Source organism: Cyrtonyx montezumae, unplaced genomic scaffold (genome assembly GCF_038088225.1).
Source record: "Cyrtonyx montezumae isolate F1298 unplaced genomic scaffold, pur_monq_1.0 scaffold_3, whole genome shotgun sequence".
Taxonomy (NCBI): domain Eukaryota; kingdom Metazoa; phylum Chordata; class Aves; order Galliformes; family Odontophoridae; genus Cyrtonyx; species Cyrtonyx montezumae.
In genome coordinates this window covers 149,610,377-149,633,766 of record NW_027072034.1, presented here as the reverse complement: position 1 = coordinate 149,633,766, position 23,390 = coordinate 149,610,377, and the positions used below count along the sequence as shown (strand labels likewise).

The following is a 23,390-nucleotide window of genomic DNA, read 5'->3' as shown; positions in this document are numbered from 1 at the left end:
AAAAGGAATGAATGATTAGTACAGACTCATCTGCTTTGCTTACCACAGGAACTGTTTGTTCAGGGAGATGCTGATCACGCACTATGCTCCACTCAGACTGTGCAATCATAACTGACTTCGGTAAGGGTGTGCCTAGGAAAAATTAAATGAAAATCTTCATACTTGAACTCTCTGCATCATGAGGGATTAGAACACAGCATTAGAAATGTGACATAAAGCAACTTATTCTAGTCACTAGCTTCTACAATATGAAACTTTCTTCATGAAGAGTTTTCAAGTTCCAGGAAGGCTCAACAGCAGAAGCCAAACAAAGGACTGCGTTTTCTACTGACACTTTGTATCTGCAGGGGTTCCTAACCAATGCAAGAATTTTTCTATAGTGTTTTTAAAACTTTGTTTCACAATAATAGATTCGAAAGACACAGTAAGCAGAAAAAAAGCCCACACAAGAAAGGGCACTGTAATCAGTTTTTGCTGAAATAATGAAAAAAAAAACCCATCAAAACTGAAGTATTTTTAGTGGCTTCAGGCCTGAAGAGATACCTATTTCTTGTGTTCTTACAGAAGTCCTAAAGTTATTATGTATTTCCCTACCACAACATACTGAAAGAAAGAATGCCTTTGATTCAACCAGCTACACTTACCAGCTTACGTACATTGTTACTTACTGCACTAATATTTTTAAGCTGAAAATACTCGCAATTACCTTCTTCAGGCAAGTTTATGGAAGCTCCACACAGTGATAATAGACCAAAACCTAAGCAAGCAACCACTCCACAGCAGGCTTGTTATGTTTTTCTTCTTGGTTGTTTGTAAGATACCAAACATCATTCTAATTTGTGACTTAATTTTCATTTATCTTGTTAATTCTCTGCAGCTGCTAGTTTGATGAGTGCAAAGCAAAGATATCAGCAAGTTCGTATCAGTTTTCTCTTGCAGCTTTAGGCAAACAGTGAACTGTATTTAAAAAAGACTTGTTCACCCGAGGCACTGAATTATGGAATGTCATTATCTTTTGCTCTTCCCTCTCTACCTTCTTTCTTTGTCCAGAATTGGATTAGCAGCAGTCCTGTGTTTTCCTGTTCCACACCTGGTAGCAGTAGCAATGCTACCTAAAATATTGAAGGAATTCTCCAAACAGAAAAACTACCTTATTTCCACACAGTTCAGACTGAAAACCAGCTCCACTAAAACCAGTGCTGACATCTCCAGCATTCTTAACTACCACACAATAGCACACTTGGTCTGAAGTTGAGAAGTAATTTGACTGCATCCAAGTGCTTGTGGAAGTTATCCAGCAAGCTCAAAATATGCTAGGTTTCATTCCATTTTACAACATCTGTTCTAACACCCCAAAGCTAACCAAAAAGCAGCAGCATCTGTTGAAAGGCATTTCACATTTTCTCCACATTTATCACAGCATAAAAAACTCACTTGGTTCATTCGCTATTACAAAAGATTCCGGTGTTCTTTCTGGGAGTGGGGGAGAAGAGTCTTCACTATTATCAGCATCTAAGTCAGATACAACATTTAGATAAGTTGAAAAAAAAGCCACACATTTTTGAAGTCAATTTTTTCGATACGAGAGATTTCCCTAAGTTAATACGAGGAGTGCTCAACAATACATTTCCATATAACACAAAAAGGAACAGACTGACCCTGAAAAACAGTGAACAAACTGTACAAACTTCATAAAACAGAATTATGCCATTGTTGTGAACTCAGTAACATACCTGCAGCACAAGGGCTGTACTGTGAGACACTATGACAAAGTTCTCTGTCTTTGCTCTACCAAACACTTCCAGTGTCTCAGGGTTAAGGGCTGAAAGTACACTGACGTGCTTGTATTGCTTTTGTGTGTATGAATAACCATCACAGAATCTATAGGAACAGACTGTTCTTAATGTTGGAAGTAGTTCACCTTTCTGAATACGTGACCTTTGAAGTATTTTCAGTTCAGCTGGCTGCATTATGAATCAACTGAACTCATCTCTGCCACAGAAAAAGGCACAGGGTGTACACAGTCCTGAAGCAAGGGCATCACCGTAAGGCTTCCTAGTGCAGAAGTCTGATCTAAACAGAGGAGCTCTGTAACCTTCCAGCTCTGCAGCCTTACCACTTGCTTTCCTGGACTTTGCACTATCCATTTCTGAGAACTAATTTTCTTCCCAGTTATGTCCCCCATGTGACCTAAGCATGCCAGCCTGACTGAAAACCAAAGCGGAACATTTTAGGACCCTTCTACCTTTAATAAAGCATGCTGGCACTCTGCAGAAACATTCTTGCCTCATTTTGTGCAAACCTTCCTTGCTTAAAATAATTCCAAAAGCAGTAAGATTTTCAAAGCATTTCTCAGGTCATCAGTTAAAAGAATTATTGAAGCAGAACTTGGATTAATTTTACATTAACAGGACTGTTACTTTGCATCCTCCTGGTCACATACAGGAGAGGAGGAAAGCAGGGCTGAATATTTATAATGCTATTGAAAATACTACAGCCAAATCAGCAGCAACTTCCAAGACTGCCACAGTGGAAGAAGTTGCACACACATTTTTAAGATTTAAGAACTTTTAAGCACAATAAACACTAAGTGTGAATTCCTACATGAATTTCACATACACCTTACCTCAGCTACCCAAAGCTGGCACTGTTAGAGATTCCTCCACTAAAACCAAAGCAGCAAAAAATCTGAAGGTAAAATTCTAACACGAGGAAAAAATGTGGCAACCATTGACACAGAAAATTAACTATGCACCAATGCTTTTGAGGCAGGTTACCGAGGGCTGTAGTAATGCAGCCAACATGGCTGCCATGAAAAAGAACTGAGGAAGAGTTACGTCCTTCGCAAAGCTGCCACACTACAGCATTTAAATACACATTTAGGAAACTGCCCTGGAAAGAAGCTAGCCATTCTACAGATGCAACTGAGATAAAGAATAGCACTTCCAAAACACAGTAACACATACCTTTGCCATCTTCAGAACACATTACAGCAGCTAAGTCTTGCCTAGCAATTGACATTGGCAACACTCTTCTGGCAGAAATGTTTTCGGTAGTAGTGGCAGCAGAAACGGTGGCACTTGCGGTTGAAATATTAGATGCACTTCTGCTCAGGGCTCCTTCAAAGTTCATTTCATCTGTGTCAGAATCATCCGAATGAAGAGGATTAGTAAAACAGAGGGGTGCTCGAAGAGAAATATCAGTATGGTCACCTTTATCACTGGAAGGAAGTTCAACTGTGGTGTTTGATACCAGAGAGACAGCATTAACCCCGTGACATACCATGTCTGAAGACATGTCTTCAGACACTGATGTACGCAGTGCATTTTCAGGCCTGTGCAGCGACCACCTGGCATGTCCCTTTTCTGTTAGGGGCAGACGATCTGGTCTCGGTGGAGTATCAGAAACCTGCTGGCCCTGCAGACTTTCTGGTGAAGGTATTAAGGCTGTGTTAGACTGTGGCACGCTGCATTCCATACATGAGTTTTTTGAAGCATCCACAAATGAGTCCCCTGAAATCTGCTCCTGTGACTTTAAGTTCTTATCAATTACAGAGGACGAAGCAGGCTTAACTTTAATTGCATGTCCCCTGTTCAACAGGGAGTTCCCATCAAAGCTTCGTGGGCCCTCCTGAAGAGGTACTTTCCTGATTTCAAAACTCAAGTTGCGCTCCAGCCTTTTCTCCGTGCGTTCACTGGGTTCACTCTTTCCTGAAAGTTCTGTTGTCTTACTGTAATTCTCATTGAGGTCTGTTGAATGCTCTGATGAAACCATGTGCAAAACTGGCTTTGGATGGTATCTGTCATTGTCCTGCCACACCGTAGTGACTGTCGGATAGGCTGATGGAGGAGACGGTGTTAATATAGGTGGCACTGGCTGAGGCTCAGGAGGCTGCAATATTTCTTCTTTAGCATCTCCTTCTACGAGGCAACTGCAAGAAACAATGATGTAAGTTTTCTGTTTTTGATAATGTTTTAGATACCCATCTACCTGCCTCCGACACGGTGATGCTTTGATACCAATACTGAACTGCAAGAAGCACTTCCACAAACAACAGCTATAAAATATGACTAATGGAACAGGCAAGAATTATGTCAACACACACTAAAAGTTTTTCAGTATAACAGGGGTATACTTTCAGGCCAAAGCTAATCCTCAGTGATGCTTTAAAGATTGCTCACATCCGTTCCCAGAAGCATTCTTTCAGAGATCTGTCTGCCAGGCCCTCTTGCGGCAGCATTCCAGTACTCTTGGCTTTCTTCTGATTTAAGAAGTAGCTGAAAGGGATTCAGCATGTGGAACAGAATTTTCAATAAAGCTAGGAAAAAATCTTGAAAAGACCTGACATGAACTAGAATATAGCTTCTCCAATATACCAAATATCTATATCTTCCCTTCACATGTCCAGAAAGATTTTGTTATATTTCATCGTTTCACCATAGATGGAAGGCTAACAGTGCAGACCAAATTTAACTGTCATGAGATACACACTATAAAAACATTCAGAGTAGAATAAAATTCAAATTACATTGCATATTAGCAAGATCATTAGCAATTATTGCAGCTCATTTTCAGCTTCTTCAAAGGAAAAGCTCAACAGGCATATGGTCAATTAACTTTCACATTAAATACAGAATATTTAATATCAAATACTTTGCACAACTATGATCCTGTCCACAAATAGGAATAATTTTCATTTCAGAGCCTTTAAAAGTATTTCCTTTAACTGTATAAACAAAGCAACTGAAATGCAAAACAAATGAGTGAGAAGAACAGGGATAGTAAAGTACTAGAGCAAGACTGTCAGTACTGCCAAAACATGGACCAGACCAAAGAAAAGGACTGCTAGGAACAATCACATTTGCCTTGTTGATCAAGGCATTCAGGCTTTCTAGACAAGTCTCCACTTCCCTTTTGTTGCAATCAGACAAATGAAAAGGCTTTTTTTCTTTTTCTCTCACTTGAGAGGAAGTAGGTGAGCGACAGCTTCATGGGCCAATGTTTACCTCCTGAGCCGAGGTTATTAGGAAAGCATTCATTAAAAAGGTAGGTAAAAGGCTTATATTGAAATTGCAAGGTACCAAGTTATGTTCATTATCCTTTCAGCACCGTATTACCCAGCAATTTATGGTGAAGTTTCTCCTCGCACTGCTCCACATATGTCAGCCTACCTTTGTCTGCCAGCAAAACAAGAAGCAAGAATGATTCAGAAATCCTAATTGCATTTTCAGAAAGGTTATTGGAAAGCACAGAGGATGATCAGAAAATCCCAACAGCTACAAAACTGAACTGCTATCTCCTCTCCAAGGACATGACTTTTGTGTCTTTCACTTAAAAAGCATCAAACACATTTCTACTACAGTGGATAAAAAAACAGTGGGGCTTGCTTCTAAGAGTTATAGTGAACTGGGCAAGACACCACAGTGTTGTGCAACAATTCCTGACAGTCTGTACACAAGTGAGAGGTATCACAGCAGGCTTCCACCATGTGCCTTCATGTCACAAACATCAAAGCAATACTACTAGCTCCCCAACTTGGAAATATGGTCTGAAAAGGAATCAAATCAGAGCGAATTGCTGAGTTTATTGGGAGTTGTGTAAAAAAGGGCAGAATGCTACTTTACTTGAATATTCTACAGTACTGAAAGTTCACCTGAGCTGGGGCAAACTACAGTTTGAATGTCATCACTGTGATTTTCTTAGAAGTATGGGATGGATAACCAAGATTCTCATACAAGGGATTCCAAACTGAGAACTGTTTGGATTTTCATTTATCAGTATCTCTACCCACCGAAGTGCTGCAAGCTCTCCAACTTCCAATCCTCTCCGCAAAATTACTATATTTGTATTTGGAAATCCCCAGACCCAACCCCTGCAGCTCTCTCAGGTAGTTTCTTCCATTCTCTGCCTGATCATACAGGGCTGGGCCTCAGATGGCTTCTCCTCTTTGTGAGACTTAATATTATAATCTCACCTCGCAGTAAGATAGAAGGAACACAGAGCACATAAAAACAACTTTTCCAAAGATTATTTCGGAACTGTTGTGCTATTTTACTATACTTGAAATTTGAACAAGTTAGGGAATAAGTTACTTGTCTGAGTTAGTAAAGATAAGCTGAGCAAAAAACAAGTCTTCCTCCAACTTAATACACACTAGGACAACAGGAGGATTCCCCTAGTTTTCCCCTCCTATGCCAGAAACATGCTTCCCTTTTAGCAACAATGATTCTTATAAATAATCACCTCTAAATCCTCCTACTGAACAAGGCTTTCCCTCATTGACCTCTTTTTCCTGACCCACTGTTACATTCACTATCAGTGAAACTAAATCCTTATCTGGCATAGATATACCATTAATTGTTACAATTAGCTAACAAACAAATTAGTATTAAGCCAGATATGACAAGATGACAAGTCTGTAATACTAGTCAAAATTCATTAAGATCTTCACTGATTACTGTTTAAGGAAATCTCTTTTCCATTTGATTCTCCTGTAATAAACTGCCCTCTTGAAGTTGCACATAGAACAGATGATACAGGCAATACTATCAAAGTCAGCAACTCAAAATTCATGCCTTCATTTAGTCATCTTCCTTATACACTGCTCAACTTGTTGTTGTTTAATGTTTTGTTGTTGTATTTATTAAATTTAGTTTAATAGAGTTGTTTAATGTATTGTATGTTGTATTTATTAAATTTAGTTCTTTAATTCGTAAATGAGAGCGTAGAGTGATCATATGGGAAATGCTCCTTTAAAAAAAAATAATTCCTTGCCATATCAATATTAAGAATATTCATTCTCTAAAAATTAAGTGACTGCTGTTTGGCTTTTGTTTTTTGTTTTTTTTTTAAAAGGAAACAGATGTTAGCAGGGATTTCCTAGCTTTCTCTGAGCATGCAAGATTTTTTCCACTTAACTAACGTCATAAGATTGTTACTACACATATTATTCTTTAAAAATAATGTTTTTGCTTCTTAATGGAAAGTATGGGTAAGTATGCCTCTGAAAGCTCTTCACTAAGCAGAAGCTATTTCTGAAACTCTTGCCAGGCAATCTGGGGCGTTATGGTCTGATGCATAATGCTTTCTTTGGGCACTTCCTTCAGCAGCTGTGCTCTACAGACACTTCTCCCCTTACTAACATTATTCCAACAACAGGAAACAAAGCAATATAATTAAAATAGCTTGATAGACGCTTCCAGGAAAGCTCATGGAAGTAGATATCGAGACAGAAAACATTCAGTCAACTGAAGAATGGTCAGACCATTTGTTTGCAAACACTTTTCCTGGATTAGACACAAGTTAACCCTGCACTGCTTTTACATAGTGCTAAAGCAACAATTTCTCCAGTGCACCTGTAAAATCAGTGTGCTAAAATATAGAAAACCTCCTTGTAACTTAATCTTGACAATGTCTTCTTGTGTGCAACTCTTACCAACTACCTGGTCATTCTACTAACTCTGCACTTCCACAAAAGTAACTACCCATGGATTTTCCTTAGGTAATCAAGGCATTCTTTTCACCTATTTTTATTGCCACAACCTGAACAGCAAATACAGCATCTTATTGCAAAGTCCTGCTTTGCCAAATATTTCAAACGAAGTGGCTCACCTCTCAGCTGCCAGGTAAACCATGCACCAGGTGCCATCTCCAAGCTACCATCTGGCCAAAAGACTGAATGGTGGGAAGCTGCATATGAGAACTGTGAGTGTGTTTCTAGACAATTATTCACAGACTTATTTAAGAAACAGACTAAAGCAGTAGTGATAAAAGTCTATGAGCATTGGACAACTGGCTACTTGCTGAATGACAGCACAAAATGGGGGTAGGAGGAATGGCTGAATACACTGCCTGTTCTTGCAAGTTAGGCACTTGCCCCCAAAATATTTAAAAAACATGTAAAAGCAAGAAGTTAAAAGAATGTGATAAATTGGAGGCATATATCTATTCCTTCTGGAAGTCACTAAGGTCTATTACTGGTGAAAAAAATGAGTTTGTAGCAAGACAAAAAAAAGACTTATCACAGGAAAAACACTTCCTGATACTAAATTCTGCTTAAAACTGCAGTGGCTAGTAGAAAGAGTTAGCATGTTTTCAACATGATTACATACATGTCATTATAAAATATAATCTTGAGTACTACTTTCTTGATTTTAATTTGTTAGAACATTTTAGAGGCTCTTCTAGCCTTAATGAAAAAGGGCTATATTATTAGAAGCATGGCACCATGGGTTCAGATTTAAATAAATGTTGGTCACTGGTCAAGAGAAAAAACACTTAAAGCAATCCACGGCTACTTTGTAAAGCATAATGTAGGGCTTTATTGTCAGAGTGACATCAAGGTCAAGGAACATGGCTCTGAGCAACTAAAAATAGATACCAAGCTCTACATCCTCCCTCATAACTGAAACAGGAAAATTAAACTTTGCATAAGCAGGCAGAAGCTAGAGAAGTTAAGCATTAAATCACTGCCACCCATGTGGGAGAACAGCTGTAGTTTGGCGAGGCTATCATTAACTGTACCACAGAATGTATAGAGGATGCATGAGGAATGAATAAAAACAGCCACCTACTGGCAATTTTTTGTTGAGTAAAATTTAGTCATTAGACAGAACTGCAAGCCCAACTGAAAGAAAATTCAAGCTGCTACAATATTTTATCTTTTCTCCTTCAGAGAGAAGCACATGTCTTCAGTGCACTGCAGTACTACGAAGAGTTGCTACCTTTTATGAGTTTATGTCTCAGTTTAATTTCTTTCAAATTGCATCATCATCTGTGTACATTCAAGACCTAATTAACCTTTTTTCTTTCCAAATACTTTAGAATGAATTACTGTAGACAAGTATCTCAGCAACTGTTCGCTGAATATATTGTCTCTCCAAATTCTGATGTACCAATTATCTCCTATGGACTTGAAGCAAAAGCTCCAACTGTAAATGTTATGGTCCTATATAGCAAATTAAATACACACATGTAGTTTGCTTACCCATGGTCTTAAATATAAGACAAAAGTTACTTATGTACTCTTCCCACCTTCAACTGAAAATAGATAACTCACAAAGAGGGAAAAAATACTTTAAGCAAAATTTAACTCAGACTTAAGCTTCAAGGAGATTTTCACAAGTAATCACAAATTACAAAGCCCAGCAGTCTCCAGAACAAGGTGCTGGTGTATGCACTCAACGCATGAGTTGCTCTTGTTTACCTTAGTAATAATCAAGGAGCAATATTCTTTGTTGTTGTTGTTTGAATGTTAACACTGAATGCAAATATACGTTATTGGAAATGGCTACATTCACAAGTCATGCAGGAAAGGAATTATACCAGAGCATTACAAGGTGGTAAAATGAAAGGTCAGAAGGGAATACAATTCCAGAAAAATTCCTGTAGAAAATATATATGCTGAGATAATAAAAGAAGAAAAACACTTTCCTGGGAAAAATTGTATAATTTATAGTGGTTAGTCATTGGGAAGTGCCACAGAAGAGATGTCACTGTCTCATTCAGTTAAACTGAAGTGAATCAAAAATTATCAGGAGTCAGAATCATCACTGTATCATGAAATGTAGTCCTGAGATGCAAGCTTATCTGGAAATGCATGTTTAACAGTGACGTATTCCACAGTAAGATTAAATTACAGCCTCCCACTGCTGTCCTTCCCATGAAAAAAACACATTAACCTATTCCAGAACATTCGTAATACATAAAACCTGGGACCAGATCATGTAAAATTAGCTTCCATATCAAGAAAATAGATGCTTATTAGTATTTTGTGTACATGCCACTACTGGAAAAAGCGTTTCCTCAGAAGCCTCTTCCATGAAGGACGCAGTTAATGGTTTTTCAAAAAAATTATCTCCATTTTATAAGGACATCAGCTTTGCTAAACACTTCCATCTATTCACCTACAAGAAACCAATTTTCCTGCCATTGTTGGCAGATAGGAAAGTATTAGCTTACGGAAGAAAGCCCAAAAAAGACCACGTTTTATAACAGAGATGAAAAGATACTAATTTAATTGTGTAGTAAGTAAAGAACAATGAACTGCAGATAAGAGAGTAGTTGCATGTCTAAATATGAATTATGTATATGATTATTGCACTACTATAGAAAAATGATAAGTAACTAGGTATCTACAATTATTTCAGGAAGGGAATTACCTACTGGATAGAAATTATATCTTCAAATAGTCTCTGAGTTAAGATCTCATCGCTAACACAGATTACAAGGCTCTTCTGTCATCATCTTTACTTACATAATTAAACACAATCACATTACCTTCGATCTAAATAAGGTTAAATGGTATTACCTACACAGCACAAACTGCCGTGTTTGTAGAAAGCAACAACCCATTTCCATCTCTCTTTCAATTCATCTTCTGCAACTTCTGCTTCAAGAAACTATTAATGAGTTAATTACAACAGCTACTAACATTCTTACTTAATCACTAATGATTATTACCAAACACTATTTCCAACGTTATCCTATTGCAAATATAACCCTCAGGACAATTAAAGAAGTGACAGATTCATGTGTGGTAGTTTGCAGATATCCTCAGTAAGTAGACCTTAGAACCTCATGCATTATGAGGTTCTAAACTACTAGTTGGTATTAGAGTACAATACTTACTTAGGTTTTAAACTACATTTATTCACTGAACAAGAAGATGATGCAATACAGAAAGGAAGTGCACACTGTCACCAATTTTCAAATGGCTCCTTATGCCCAGTTATATTTTATTAAGACACATTTGTAAGTTTTCCTCCTTTACCAAACCTGAAGTGCTTTAGATTTTAAATTTGTTTTACTATATAATCACTGATCCAGTCTTGCCAGCACCTCAAAAATGGACTCATCTTTTGGCATCTCTTGTGCCCCACCAAACACAGAGCTGGAATAAAAAAATTCCTGCTACTGACCTGACTTTGCACTACTCAAGTTAGATTATAATCTTGAAGCTGACTGCTTTCCTTATATGACTAAATTCTATGCAAGAATACTAAGTGGCTGGTTGTCGTGTCACACCACAACTTCAGGAACCCCTGGTACTTAGTTTATGTGCTAAGCACTGAGGGAACTCCTGTCTACCCAAATACAGACAACTGAGAACAGGCAGGATTACCTGCCAAAGGCCCCCACATCTTTTCAGATACTAGCTATGCACACAGGAGAGATGTTATCCATCCATTCACTTTTACCTTTAACTTCTTCAGAGTCAAGTCTACGTATTTCAAAAACAGGAGTGGATTTTATTTTTCTTCTGCTGAACGGAAGGTCAGGTGAGACCAATTTTCCACTTACAAAGCAAAACTTTTTTGTTAACGTGCCCTAGTCCATTAACAGGTCCCTGATCGTGAGGCATTGTTTTATTCAGTAAACAGAAAACTTTTCTTCCATTATGCTTTTGCCTCCAAGAATGAGGGTTCTGTCACTATTTGAGCTTATGTTGCTCTTTTAACTATTAGCAGTACAGTGCTTTCTCACTACTATAATCTAGTGGATCAAGTCTGTAATTTCTTATGTGCTTGTCTACTTGTATTTCTTTATTGCAAGACTGATTAAACAGTCTTCACAAAGATATTAAAGCTTTCTGTTTAGAGAACCAATTATAAGACTTCCATTTCCATTATACATATTTATAAATAGAAAAAAAAGATGTCAAAGTCTTTGCAGTGTCAGTAGTTTGATTCGACTTTTTAATATACAAAGCAAATTAATCTGACAGCTTAAAATACTGTGTTACAATAGTAAAGTACCTGCGGGTCCGTGGAGGCTTTGGTGGTGGAGAATCCTGTTTCTGAGCATCTGAAGAACTCACAGTGTTCTCTGTATTATTTTCATCCTGATTAAAATAAAAAGTTTTCATTCATAGCTGTAAAGCTGATAAGCAAAATAATTAAGTTCTGAGGATCCCTAACATATAAAGCAACATTTAACTTGTAAATTAGTAATGTTTAATGCAGTGTTTTAAAACGTTTTCAAATCATCTCCCATTTGTCTACAATAGAATTTGGCTTACTTGATAAAGCATACACTAGGAAAATGATAAGTACGTAAGATATGCATTAGATATATTCATATTAGATATTATAGATATCATAGATATATAGATATCATATTAGATACATTCATATATTTATACACATGCATTTCTACATAGATAAAACAGTATGCAAGAGTCTGAAGTTGATAAACCACTTCCCTATAAAATACTATAACCAAAGATCTAATAAAAACAAGGAGAAACAGTGTTTAAGTTCAGTATACATTTACTATTACTGTTTTTTCTAATCTCCAATAATTTTGTTTATAGTTCTATTTTAGATCACTTTTCAAAATATCTCCAATGTACGTAATATTTTTCAAAGGACAATACCAAGTTCAGACAGTGGGGCCCTTACCCTCTTCCAGCCAACCTGTTCATAGGGGGTGACAGAGACTGACCTCCTCTGCTCATACAACACAACAAAAAAAAACTCCCTGTTAATTAACACGTTTGTCACACATGCATTTGACAGATGTATTCTGCTTTGGAAGATAGGTCATAACTAAGTTACCTCAGTTGCTAACTACCCTCACATGAATTCCAACTCAGCATGTGACATGCACACCAGCAGGGATGCCCTATTGTTTGTGTCCTATTGATTGTGCTAGCCCTTTCACACATATTAAACAGCGAGTTCATTGTCCTGCTGGCCACTGCTGTAATTCTCAAGTATTTTGGAGTGAGATTCAGTTAGGAGATAAAAGCCACTTACATTTAGATGATCACAACTGAACCTTCCATTACAGTCAACCAAGCTTGATTGGTTTCAAGCCAGAAGATCTCACATTCTAGGGACCAGTGAGTACAACATGCATAAAAGTAACAGGCCAGTCAACTCTACTCACTGAGTCTGGAGTTTAGACACCTACATTATAAACAAAGCCTGAATTTCAAATTAAGTACTGCTGGTTTTTTGTTTCCAGATATGAGCTTTTACATTTTGTAACATTAAAGCACATTTACTCAACTTGCCAAAAAGTCTAGATCCCTTTGAAAGTTTCTCCTTAGGTCCCTATCAGTTGAAAACTATAAATAATGACTTGGTTTTCCTGAAGTAACATGGAAAAATAAAGAGTAGCTGACCAGCTGATGATGTTGCAACTAACGGCACTATGGTAAGGCATTATCCAATAGATAGTGAAGTGGAAATGTACTGTGAAGCAGATTAAACACAAATTTCAAACTGTTCCAGACATGAACGTTTTTTAGAAAATCTCTACTATAAAATTCAGTGTCCACCATGTAATGAGGGCATCAGATCCCTCTACTACTCTCCTGTCAAATACCAAGAATAGCAAAGTCTTAAGTTCTTGGCTTCAGGCTCTCAGTAACTGTATAGACTGATATTGTCCTTAACATAAATGAAAACAAACTTCATTGACCGTGTTCAGGCACAGAACCATTCAGAAGACTGGGGCCAAAGAAGCAGAGGTTCACAGCACCCAAAATCAGTTCCAAGTTCATTAACTGTGTCACGTTCCTCCATCTCTATCCCAGGCTGTAGAAAGTTCTCCAATTGTCTCCAGAGTGTGCAGCCATTGCTATGGATGCATTTCAGGTTAAAAAGGCAGTTTTAATTGCAAGAACTAGCAACTCGAGTTAGAAACAACGAATGCAACTGTACGTCAGAGGGCAGGCTGTTTCACCACAGCACCTCAAAGCTTCGTCAAGCAGAGACACTGGAAAGCATGAGACTGCACAGAAAGGGCTTCCTACCTTTGCTACCAACTTCTTCACTGCACAAGAAGTCAGGAAAGTATTCAGGCCCAGGTCACAGAAGCTTAGAGTAATGCTGATGTCACATTTAAGCCCATGATTTCAAAGAGTCATTGACAAAGGCCTGCTGCGATGTAGACTTCAGCTTGTCTAGGATATAATCCAGGAGCTGCATCCCTATTCTTCTGTTTGTAAAGTGAAGCATTTGTGAACAGATTTTTGCCTGAGATACATTTTTCCGTCAGGCAGAAGAAAAAGCCTATTAAAGAAGCTAATATATGTCAAAAAAATTTAAACTTCTGCATGCACACAGTGAGTAGCTCAGTTTCTGCTTGAGACAAACAAAAGTAACTGAAGAGATGCTGCAATACTCTTCCATGCTCTGGGAAGGCCTGAGGCAGATATTACATGCTTAAGAAATTCCAGTTCTGCATTAGCTTATAAATCAGGATCAGTTCACTTATAGTCACTAAAATCAAGAGTAAGAATGTTATAGGAATTATCGCTAAAAAATACAAACAAAGAAACCAACCTTAAATACTTTGCAGAACAGACTGAGGATTTCAAGAAAAATCAATTCCCTTTTATACGATACCCCAGTAAGTAAAGGATTTTTACTTAAAAGGTCGAAGACAAGAAGAAGGAAGGCAGTAGCCAGATGCACTAACCCATGTAGGAGAGAAGTCTTTGCATTAACTTAAAGCTGCTGCAGCATTTTCAAATAACTGTGCTCAGATATGACTAGGCCTATTCTTCTTACTTTTAACTGAATAAATACCTCTTAATGAGCTCTCAGAGCAAGTTTGTTACTTGCTCTCAGTTCTGCTACCTCTCATGACAAAGAACCAGCATCATCTTAAGCATCCTTGACGGACACCAACTCAGATTTCACCTATTATCATACATCTATAAGTGCACTGGTGAACACGCAGAACAACTAGACAGAGTGCTACAACTGCAAAAGCAAATGTAGGGTATCTCACAGGAATGACCTCATCACTAAGAGCAGATGGCAGTATTAAGAAAAAGCCTTCTAGCCTTCCTAATCACAGCTTATTGGCATCAGCCAACATTGTTGGTTGTCTGAACAGATGTTGTATTTTAGGGCAGAATATTATTTTGAAAAGTATTGGCTTAGAAAAAAACAGGACAATGTACATACTTTACAAAGGCCAACATACAGAATTACATTACTTAAAAAAAAACTGATTAGTAAGAATGCAAAATGACCTATCACTGAAGTTTTCTTACCTATTCTACTGGGGCAGGCTTCTCACTACAGAAAAACACAGGTAGCAGTACAAATATAAAAAAAGAATAGGAGCTTTTCCTATATTTACCTCAGGTGCTGAACAGTTCAAGTTTTCATATATACACATACAAAAGTTCTGTACATATGTATAAATACAGTGATGAATGGAGTTAAAACATGAGTAGTGTTCCCAGGGGTCAGTATGAGGTCTGTTCTGCTTAATATCTTTATTGATGACCTGGACAAGGGGATTGAGTGCACCCACAGTAAATTTGCAGATAATACCAAGTGTGCCTGGAGGTAGGAAGGCCCTACAGAGGGATCTGGACAGGCTGCATCAAAAGGCTGAGGCCAGTGGGATGAAGTACAGCAATACCAAGTACCACGTCTTGCACTTTGGTTACAGCAATCCCAGGCAATGCTGTAGGCTTGGGGCACAGTGGCTGATAGACTGTGAAAGAAACAGAGTCACTGTCCCTGGTGGTGTTCAAGAAACATTTAGGTGTGTTACTAACAGATATGGATTAATGGAGAAATATGGGTGGTAGGCGGACAGTTGGACAGGATAATCTTGGAGGTCTTTTCCCATCTTGTATATTGTGGTTCTGTGATTCTATAACTTTATTAACAAATGAATAATCATAATTCAAATACCTGGACAGGAAGCATAGGTTATATGGTCTGTATAAATACATGCAGACTAACCTACATTCCTTTGCTAATGCAGGCAAACAAGGAATTCTCATCACAGACGCAGTTTCTGAATTCAACTTGGTATGATGATCTAAATTTTGCTATCATTATCTCCTATGGGAAAGTCTCTTTCTCCATCTGCAACCTCCAGTGTTGGAAGTATATAAGTGCACTGTCACTAAATGTCTAAATGGAGAATCACAGATCTAGACAGAGACTTCAAAGGCATCACCTACATTTCAAGAATCTGCCCAGAACTGCAATACATTTTCTTTTAGAAGTCACAGTAGAAAAAACATCATGTCAGGCAGAAGCTTTTTGTACTTACTGGTAAATTGCTAGAAGATATAATGTAAAGACTCTTCCAGAAGTAATATCATGGTTTCCCCCAAAAGGAATCAAGCCATTCCTTTTGTCTTTATTGCCTGAGATCTACAGTGCATCAGCAGATAAAGTATTACAGACCCAAATAATACACTCGAATGATTCAGATTAAACACAATTTTCTGATCACAGTGAGCATGATAAATGTCTCCCAAGACATCTAAGACTTCTTTACAATGCTACAATGGTCCAAAAGCTCTCTCCAATGCGCAAAACAGCAATGAGAATTTCACTGGTGAAAACTTCTGGCCTAGTTGTTAAACCATTAATGTTTTGAATGCCCACACATTCTTCTTAAAGCAGCAGATTCTTCCACAGCTTCAAAAAGCAAAAACTACCATAATAAACATGCCACTTTTACAAGAAGTATGACAGATCCTTAAGAGTACTAACAAAACTTTTTCTCCAAAATATGACATTATTAATAAAGTGGATAAGAGAAAACCACAATGACTTGCTATACTGTAACACGGCTCTTACTGTCAAGATGTGACAAAATTCCACAATAAACACTCCTCAGCAGACAGCAGTATTTTTATTGTTTGTTTGTCCTTTAAACAATTTTGATTTTTCTACACACAGGACACTCATCTTCATGGAATTACGTCTGATTCACTTTTCCATGACAACCATGGCATACACTTCATCCACAAAGATGCTCTTCAAATAACTCAAAATATTCTACTGATATAACTCTGATATCTTATCAGATGATCAACATCAATCAGCTCACATCTGTTGCATAACTTCCAAACTCAAAACCAAGTATATTATTTTTATTTAATAGAAAAAACAAACAGATGGAAGCTCCAAACGACAGGATGATCAAGAGTTTCAGTGGAAGGAGGGCTGAGTCTAAGACTCAGCTCCCAGTTTACTGTTTGAGACATTAAGAGTCCAACTACTCAAGGAGGGAATAAAAAAAATAGCTAATTATAAATTTTAGTTTCTCATTCTTTTCTTACCTGGTTGTGAAATTCCTACTTCAGAGCAGTATTTCACCTTTGCCCTGGAATATGTCTAGTACTGGGACAGTTGAAAGTACTGTCTGGCATCTCAAGAAACCTTTTCTCATACTCACACTTTATATACTCTGCATTATTTTAAGCACATTTACAGTTCTAAGAATTCACAGTAAGTATAATTGTGCTGTAATAGTATGCAGTAGTTATATTACACTATACTATACATGCATTTTCCACAAGATCTCGAATTCTTCTCTCAAACTGTAGTAATTAAGATACAATCCTAACTGAACTCTAAACACCGAGTGCATTTTTGTTGACTTTGTACAGTATTGTTTCCAGCAGGGCAGTGCTGGCAAGTTCACAGGAACACACGTTCAGCATTGTGTCTAAGTTACATCTCTATGAATACTACTACTCATTGCCAATCAGATCAACTTTTTACTGTGATGTTGCTGGCAAACACTGCTTACAAAGTGTAACTTGTTTCAAGCGCTGCTTGAAATAAAACGGACAGTAAAACCACAAAGCCAACCTTACAGGGTATTCCAAAACTTCGGAGTGCTATCATAATATACCAAGTGAGCAAAAGAGGACACCAATAATAGTCCTATAATAGTACTATACCAGAAGTAGGGCCAATAATAGGGCCATTCTTTTATTTGCAACTGTTTTCACTGAATGCAATTAAAACCCCTCACATAAGCAGGATTCCACACTTGCTGTAGCATCCATACTTTCCAGAAATACACTGTTATGAAACAAGCTCATTACTAAGTAGCTTCTTCACAACAGAAAATATTTTTGTCTGTGTTTAAGAGATGCCCAAAGATTTCACTCCTTACAAGATCCTATTAATCACTCACTCGTTATGGTCCTCTTAATCACTATTTCAACGGCTACTTGCTCTGCTTCTCAAAGCTCACTCAGGAAAATAATCTATACAACTATCACTTCTATCGTTAGTATTGCAGCATGGACTGCTACACTACTTTTGAAATAACAAAAAGAGAGGTTTTGATCATAATGAGAGCAAGCATCATGATATATTCATAGTCATAGCTACTAATTCTAAGTCAAACTGCACACGGATTCAGTAATTGCAGTGAGGAACAAAAAGGAACTGGAGCTTCCCTGCACCCCAAAACCAGAGTTCATAGACAGGAAAACCATCAGCTACCAGAGCAATGTCATCAGCTTTGGGGTAAGTAATGCCAGTCAAAGCAAGATACCAAACAGTTCAGCTGTCAAGTACTAGCACCTCACCAAGATAGTAACTCAAACTAAACCGATAGACGTGCTAAGTCTTGCATTTCATCCATACTAAAATTCTTTCTATTACTTACCCCAGCGTAGCTGGCATTTGGCATATGTGGCAACTACTCCTTCATTTATCAGACTTAACTCTTACAATCAAATTTCAGTGAAAGATAACTACAGGATAACTCCCTACTCAACAAAAAGCACTTCACAACAAAAACTCAACCACCACTTAACAGTTACAACTGATGGAAACTCATATGGGAAAGATACATACCACTCCATCTACAATCTTCCAGTCTGTGCAACTTTCATATTTTTGCAGTTGCTTCTCAAACAGTTGTGCTATGGCTCGATGGACAAGTTCATACTGCTCCTGTAGTAGGTTATCAGATAAAAATTAGTGCACAAAACATTTATACAGATTTAATGGTATATTATCATAAGATTAATTTTAAAACAAACCATACCTTAGTCTGCACTGCAGAATGCCTTTGCGTCCTCATTTCCTGTATTAAATTAAATACATTGAACTCTTCAGGTATTTTCTGAAACATAGAAGGAAGTTAATTATATTGATGTAACTGTTAATAAACATAGCTATATTTTTGGATATCTAACTTCTGCAAGCATGGGACAATCTATTTCTTGACTTCATAGCTACTCCAAATTCTTATGCAAACCAATTCTTCTCCAGAACTTGTTTTAAACATTTCATTTTGACCAGATGAGAGCATTTAAAAGCATTCAGAAAACGAGACACTGAATCGAAGCATTAACGTGTAACACCTGAACGTTAACATTCCACAGCTAGAAACCCCCAGATGTTATCTGTATACTCTGGATATCAAGACTTCAGAAGCTGTGAAATAAGAGATGCTGGAAACAACATTAAAGATCACATAATACTAAAACATTCAAACAAGGAATGAAGTTTAATGCTTTTTTCCCCCCATAAAATAAAAACTCGATGTCAAAGGAAAGATCACACTAAAGCGTAAATGCGATGAAGTTAAACATCCAACCTGTAGTAAGAATTTTAGAACATATTGAGACATTTCACAATTTCAGAACATTTGGAAGCTCAAACAATTGCTGTTATGAAATGATGGAATGCCATAATTTCTTCTTATAAGTTTCCTTACCCCAGCTTTAAGCAAATTCCATGTATAATCTATGGCACAGATGGCTCCTGTTCTTCCACACCCTGCACTTTGAACATAAGCAGGGACATTAGAAACTGTTTTAAATGGTTGAAAAAATGCTACAAGCTTCATATTTCCACAATCCATACAAAACCAAAAACATTTAATACTCCCAACTATCATATTAAGCTTGTTAAGCTAAACCTGTAACATTTTGAAATAACAAATTTAGTAGAGCAAAATTAAAGCTTTCAAAGCAAGGTTTTCGTAGTTGATCAGAACTGCAGTCATGAAAGACATTCTGATACCAACTTTTTCACTGCCTCTTCCCTCACACTATTCATAGTTGCCAATACTTCAACAATAGTGATTTTATCAACAGATAATGACAGATACACTAAGAATGGAACACATTTAAAGAGTTTCCACATTTCTCTGATTCAGCAGCCAATCTCATTTTCTGCTTTTTATTAACAAACAATTAAGTTACAAAAAAGTGACAGTGACCTGTAGCATTTATTCTTCCTAATGGTATAAACATGTCTTTTTGCAGATAGAATTACAATGCAATAAATACACATCATTATATGGTCATGAAGTTAAACTGGCATTCAAGAAAAGCAGAATAAAGTGTAAGAATTTCAGTGCTAAAGAAATTCCAAAGAAGTTCCTCATTGTTTAGACCCAAGTACTCACAAAGACAAGTTAAAACAGCATGCAGCTAAGATGGTAGATTCCAAAACACTTGTAGAGGAAAACCAGGTCATAAAGAATTAATGAGCCCCTAACAATTTATAATTTTCTGGCTTACTAACACAAACTCAGTATTTTTCTACATACGGTACAGAAAAAAAAATCAGTGTTGATAACACATCAGTGTTTGTTGCTGCCTGCTAAGCCAAGGCCATTCGCAGCAAAGGGCCCAAGAAGCTGAGAGGGAACAGAATTAGGACAGTTGATTTAAACTGGCTAAAGGGATATTCCATACCATATGACATTAAGCAGAAGGAGTTTTGATGGGGGTGGGAGCTCATCTCACCCTCTCCTGCTGTGTCGGGGGACTAGTTGGGCATCATTCAGGGGGTGAAGAACGATTACTTGTGCAGCACTTATATATGTATGAATGTGTATGTATGTATGTAAAAGATGTATGGTATATATATATATAGTCATAACTGTTTTCATTTTCCTCTTCTCTGTCTTAGTAAATAGTTTCTATCTCAACCAAGGTCTACTTTGTTGGTTTTGATTCTCTGTCCTATCCCACTGGGAAGGAGTGGAGGGAGTGAATGACTGTGTGGTATTAAGCCACCTGCCAGGTTAAACCACAACAAGTGATCTTCAGAAAGTTTGTCCTAATGAGGATCTTAATATTTTAAGAACCACAGAGCCATTTCCTTTTCAAAAAGCAATTCTTTCCTGGTGGGTAATGTTCTCAGCTGAAATAGAAACAATTTTTACTGTGACATTAGTTTAAGACAATGAGACCATATCAGTCTGAGCCAAGTCTTGATATAAGGAAACACTCCTTCTTAGAAAACTAAAATAACAATTGCAATTTGAAATCAAAGTAGCGCACCTCCTATTAGAAGTCTAAATTTCTAAAATGTAAATAAATTTTAAAACTAAATGTACTTGATACCTGCAGTGTATACAGATTGGTACATCTTCATGCTCCTGGTATTCTCTCATCAAACTGATCATGTCCAGAATAGAATCAAAAGATGACGGGACATCATGGTCAGGCCAGTTAACATAATGAAATTGATAGACACTACGAGTTTCCTACGGGAGGAGGAAAGAAATTTAACATTAATGCATATCTGAGGAGCTTGCATAAAATTAATAATTCAGTGAGGCTCCTTAATAGCCTGGACAACCAAAGCCATTTAAGTGTACAAAAAACCCACAACTTACAGCAGCTATTAAAACAAACAGGAAACTGAAATGTTTGAGTACTGGTAGTGCTTGGGTGGTAACACTGCAAGACAGTTTGCTGAAGGGGTAAAAAGAACACCACGTGAACATATGGGATAAAGGGCCCATAATGCTGCACCGTCTTAAGAGATTTTCTGTTCCTACAGTCTTATAACTTTGAAAGGATGAAAGAAAGGCAACAACCACCAGGAAACCATCTCCTTTTCCAGTCATGCTCCAGAAATTTTCCATCATGTCACTATGATAGATTACAAAGTAAGGCATGCATGCAGGTAAAAATTGAGACACTCAGAATAGTAATTTGGGCCATATCCAAAGATGGCTCACATTTGCAACAGGGTGTTATGCTTTTATCCTAGTTTCCTATTCTGCAATAGGACCTAAGGGAAACAGCAGGTTTTAAAACACATTAGTCACTCAGGTACCATAATTCCTTGAAGAACAGTTCAAATTCTCATTTTCACTATTATCCAAACTACCCACAGGGAAGCTACTTTGACTGCTCCACACTGTTGTCACATCTCTAGATTTCAGTATGCACTCAAAATAATACACTGGGGAGGCAGGAGTATGAAATTGTTATCATTATTACAGGTTAAAGGACCTACATATCTTCTGTTTAGTTATCTGAGAAGCAATCTGGTGGGCCTCTTGAACATGGAAATGTACATGATCTTCCAACCAAAACAACTACTTTGGAAACATTACTTTCATTAGATCTGTGAAAACACTGTAGCTAGCAAAATCAAAAGAAACCCTATGTAAGAAAACATTTTTAAGAAATCCAATTGATTATGTAAAATCAGTGTCATCTGCAGGGAATGCAGACGCAGCTGCCCTTTAAGGTCCATCAAGAACTTCCACTTCATTACATTTTAAAGAGTCATTTTTCACATCAGCAGAACAGTCAAAAATAATTTCTATATTTAATTTTCAGCCATTTTTATTGTAGCTTCTTAAGAAGAAACCTGTTGATTTACTTCTTTCAAACTAGCTTTCCTCAGAAATTAGGATAACGTTCTATATTCACAGAACTTACTCCTCCTGTAGTATTCTGAATGATATCCCACTGTACATTTTACTGGAGGGACAAAACTTGTCCTTATTCTAGAAAACAGAAGTTATTCTAGAAAGCATGTTTTAAAGGATCTTACTCTCTACTACAAAAGCACCATTTACCTCCCTGGTTCGAGACTATATTTAAAATTCTCCAAGGTAAGTCTAATTCACTGCCAATGTGTTTTACCTGCGCAGCATATATCTTTTACTACCAAGAGGATAAAACCTCAAATAAATCCTGAAAAAAATACAGAAGTCAAGCAGCTGAATATGATTTGCATGTATGGACAAGCAAATTATGAACCCCCTACAGTTTCTGAACTACCCAGTTCTCAAAGTTTGGGTAATAAAAACCACGTGGATTCTGCTTTGGGGTTTTTAATCTTTTCGGTTTTATTTTTAATTCACTATACCAGTAAATGCTGCAAAAAAAAAAAAACCACAGTTACTGTTATACAGTTAATTGCTGCTATATCAAAAATCTCACAGCACAGTCAGTTATGAGCACTCAGAAAGCACTAACTGAAATGAATTGCTTAGAAGCACACGTTTTACTGCAAACACCTTGGAAGCTGCAGCGAGCACAAATTACCCCTCACACTGCCCTGCATTAATAAGCAGTTCTGACAACTGCTGTGATATCAGTTACAGAAATGGAACAAAGTACTGCTGAAGAAAGAAAATAAACATGAATGAAAGTAACTTGTAATAGTCTTCTTAATACATTATGTCAAAAGGACAACAAGTATTCTTTAAAACAGATTGTCAACCAAATTCCACATTTTTTTATTTACTGATTTCCTTTTAGGAAAAAATATGGTCACCTCTAATTTGGCATTTAAGTTCATTCATTCTTAGCCCTTAGGTGAGAATATAAATGCTGTTATTTCACCAAAGAGCTGTAACCTGTTTCTCATAATCAACACATCTGA

At 37.2% G+C, this 23,390-nt stretch overlaps 2 protein-coding genes across 2 annotated transcripts in view; one reads left to right on the top strand and one right to left on the bottom strand.

Moving 5' to 3' along the window:
• Positions 1-23,390, top strand: part of GSAP (gamma-secretase activating protein) — a 416,138-nt gene that overhangs the window by 279,030 nt on the left and 113,718 nt on the right. The gene's annotated exons all lie outside the window — the stretch shown is intronic.
• Positions 1-23,390, bottom strand: part of PTPN12 (protein tyrosine phosphatase non-receptor type 12) — a 65,051-nt gene that overhangs the window by 3,772 nt on the left and 37,889 nt on the right. The window contains exons 8-15 of the mRNA XM_065743690.1: positions 21,104-21,246; positions 19,462-19,528; positions 18,787-18,864; positions 18,594-18,692; positions 11,757-11,842; positions 2,967-3,931; positions 1,435-1,512; positions 44-132 (exon numbers count right to left, since the gene is read on the bottom strand). Of these exons, the coding sequence (XP_065599762.1) occupies positions 44-132; positions 1,435-1,512; positions 2,967-3,931; positions 11,757-11,842; positions 18,594-18,692; positions 18,787-18,864; positions 19,462-19,528; positions 21,104-21,246 (1,605 nt within the window). The remainder of the gene's footprint in view (positions 1-43; positions 133-1,434; positions 1,513-2,966; positions 3,932-11,756; positions 11,843-18,593; positions 18,693-18,786; positions 18,865-19,461; positions 19,529-21,103; positions 21,247-23,390) is intronic.